The 2,500-nt window shown below is 40.2% G+C and overlaps 1 protein-coding gene across 1 annotated transcript in view; it reads left to right on the top strand.

Annotated features, from left to right (window-relative positions):
* Window positions 1-355, top strand: part of LOC122722614 — a 1,069-nt gene extending 714 nt beyond the window's left edge. Inside the window, 1 exon segment of the mRNA XM_043953726.1 lies at window positions 233-355. Coding sequence (XP_043809661.1) covers window positions 233-355 — 123 coding nt within the window.
* The last annotated feature ends 2,145 nt before the right edge of the window (window positions 356-2,500 follow it).

Raw genomic sequence — 2,500 nt, 5'->3', positions numbered from 1 at the left:
ATTTCTACTATTTTATCCTAATATTGCTTTCTAGGAATTCCAATGTTGGAAAATTACAGTTTTGGTCCCTGAAAACTCTATGACCCTGACACTCCCCCACTTAAACGGTCGACGTCCTCGTCGACTGGGTTTGTTGGGGTTCTTCAATCTTTGAGTCCGACATTCTTAGGCTTGTAGTGTGATTTGATCCCAGTCCTGTTCCATTAAATTGTTGGACAGCCTTAATCCTTAGTATCTCCTCCCAATTGATCTCTGTGGACTGCTACTTCTTAATGATGATGAGACTACAAAAGCTCTATCTTCTGGTGGTAAATGTTCTGCCCTTGATTCCTTAGACTACTGCAAACGGTGCTAGAAATTATTGCTCTCCTCCTCTGTACGAACTTATTGCTTGAAGTCATTGATCACTGGTTCTTTTCTCTGCACGAACTTATTGCCTGAAGTCATTGATCACTAGTTCTTTTCTCCTAAACCTGTCTCGCCATTACTCGTCTTTAATTGTCGACCTTACTCCTCGCCTCAAAAGCATGACCCCATCGGGCAACAAATCTATCAACCTGCATACACTCGTGCCACACGACATCGTGATTAACCTGTAATAGTCTCATAAGAAAGATTAGTACCACCCATGTCAGATTCAAATACAAATTAGTATAGCAAGTCATCTAAAATACAACCCATTACAACTCAACAGGTGTGCCAATCGCACTTGACCACTAAGACTTGAACTGATTTTATCCATTCCCTTGACATAACACCACATTATCTCACTTGCAGCGATGCTCGGCGAATACTCCTAAGAAATCGGTGTCTCCATTGTCAATAGAGATCACTCCACACTCTCTTTCTCTTTTGTCCGTTTTACAGTCCTCCCTTCATAAGCTCCGGTATTATGCTCACTTAATCTCCTTTTTTTCTCTCTCCCTAAGAATGTAGTTAATGCAAAATGCTTACAAAACGACACACATCACACACCAAATAACCACGACCACTGAACCCTATGAGCCGCAGAAGACTACTCAAAATAGCTACTAAGATTGACTATACATAAAGCAATTAATATCATCATTATGATTCAATAATAAGAAATTACTAGAAGATACCCCCTTTATTATGCCGCTTTCATCATAGCTCTCAACATCGACTTGCCTCACCAATTTGGCTTAAGCAACCTGTGCTTCTCGACCTATCTCGGTCCTCTTCCATGTTGATCCACTTGTGAGAACTTTTGTTTAGCCCTGAGGTCTCTTTCCTGCTCAACAACAAGGGTAGGACTAAATTTGTCCTTTTAATTATACATTATTTTCCAATCCTCTTTTAAGGAAGCTATACCCTGTATGTTCACAATATCTGTTAGCACCAACTTGTCAAGTCCCACATCACGAGGAACCTGACTCAATAATACACAAAATATCTCAAAAATGAATAACTAAAATGAAGTAAGACAAAGAATGATATCAGGAAACACCAAAGCACTATACTTGTCTGGTGTGAGAGAGTTCCCTCTTGTTAAATTCCCTTCTCTCGTACTGAATTGTCACTAAGGATCTCCATCTCTCCTCATTACCTTGAGCCCCACACTCCTTTGACTAGCTCACTGGTTCTCACTTTTGCCAGTTTCCACTTATCCTCCTTCTTGTGTCGTAGGACGAGTGAATTACTTGCTTTCACAGCCCTGTTGCTCTCAATGGAATTTGATACAACTCTCGCCCAATGTCACCCTACATGCCTCTTGGTTGTCCGATCAAAATGTTCACTTACCTCAAAGAGAATGAACATGTGCTCGGCAATCATAGTTGGTTGGCACCTATCAATTGTTTCATACTCTTGTAATTGTTATTTTCCTTTTTAGGGTATGCCCTTCCTATTTTGATGCTCGTTTTCTGTATTCCTGTAAAGGATATGTTTTTGAGAGATGAGGCAACTACCACTTTTGATCTATCACCATCTCATCCACACCAGTGTTTCACATGGATCCCTCAAGGCTCTTCTTTCTGCACTAACAACGTTGCACAACCTAGCAAGAGTTACAGGAGCAATAACTTGCTCACTAATTACGCACCAGGATCAAGTAATTTATAAAAGAATATCATAACAGTTGATAACCATGGTACTCATTTCTCATAATGACCACATTTATTTATTTACTTATTTTGTTCCACTTACTCACAAAATAGACAATACTTCATCGAATGCTACTTTTTGTCGAGTTTACTCTTGCACCCCCTCGTGCTGGATAACCACTAGGTTCTTCTTCACTACTCTTGCTTACCTCTCCTTTATCAAGGAACAATTATTGGACAATACAGAGATAACTTGTGTCTTTCTTGGGAGATGCCACACCCATTAACGTCTCGGGTTCACTACAGGAAGGAATTGTGAAGTCCATCTTGCTTTTTGATGTCCTTGATTAAGCGAGTTTGTCAAAGGACATGCTCCCATTAATCCCTGCACTCAAGTTGTCCGCTTTATCTCTATTTCCTCATATCATCCACTTCAG

Source organism: Manihot esculenta, unplaced genomic scaffold (assembly GCF_001659605.2).
Source record: "Manihot esculenta cultivar AM560-2 unplaced genomic scaffold, M.esculenta_v8 Scaffold64, whole genome shotgun sequence".
Lineage (NCBI taxonomy): Eukaryota > Viridiplantae > Streptophyta > Magnoliopsida > Malpighiales > Euphorbiaceae > Manihot > Manihot esculenta.
Note: the sequence above shows the minus strand (reverse complement) of the source record. Positions and strands in the feature narration are given on the sequence as shown.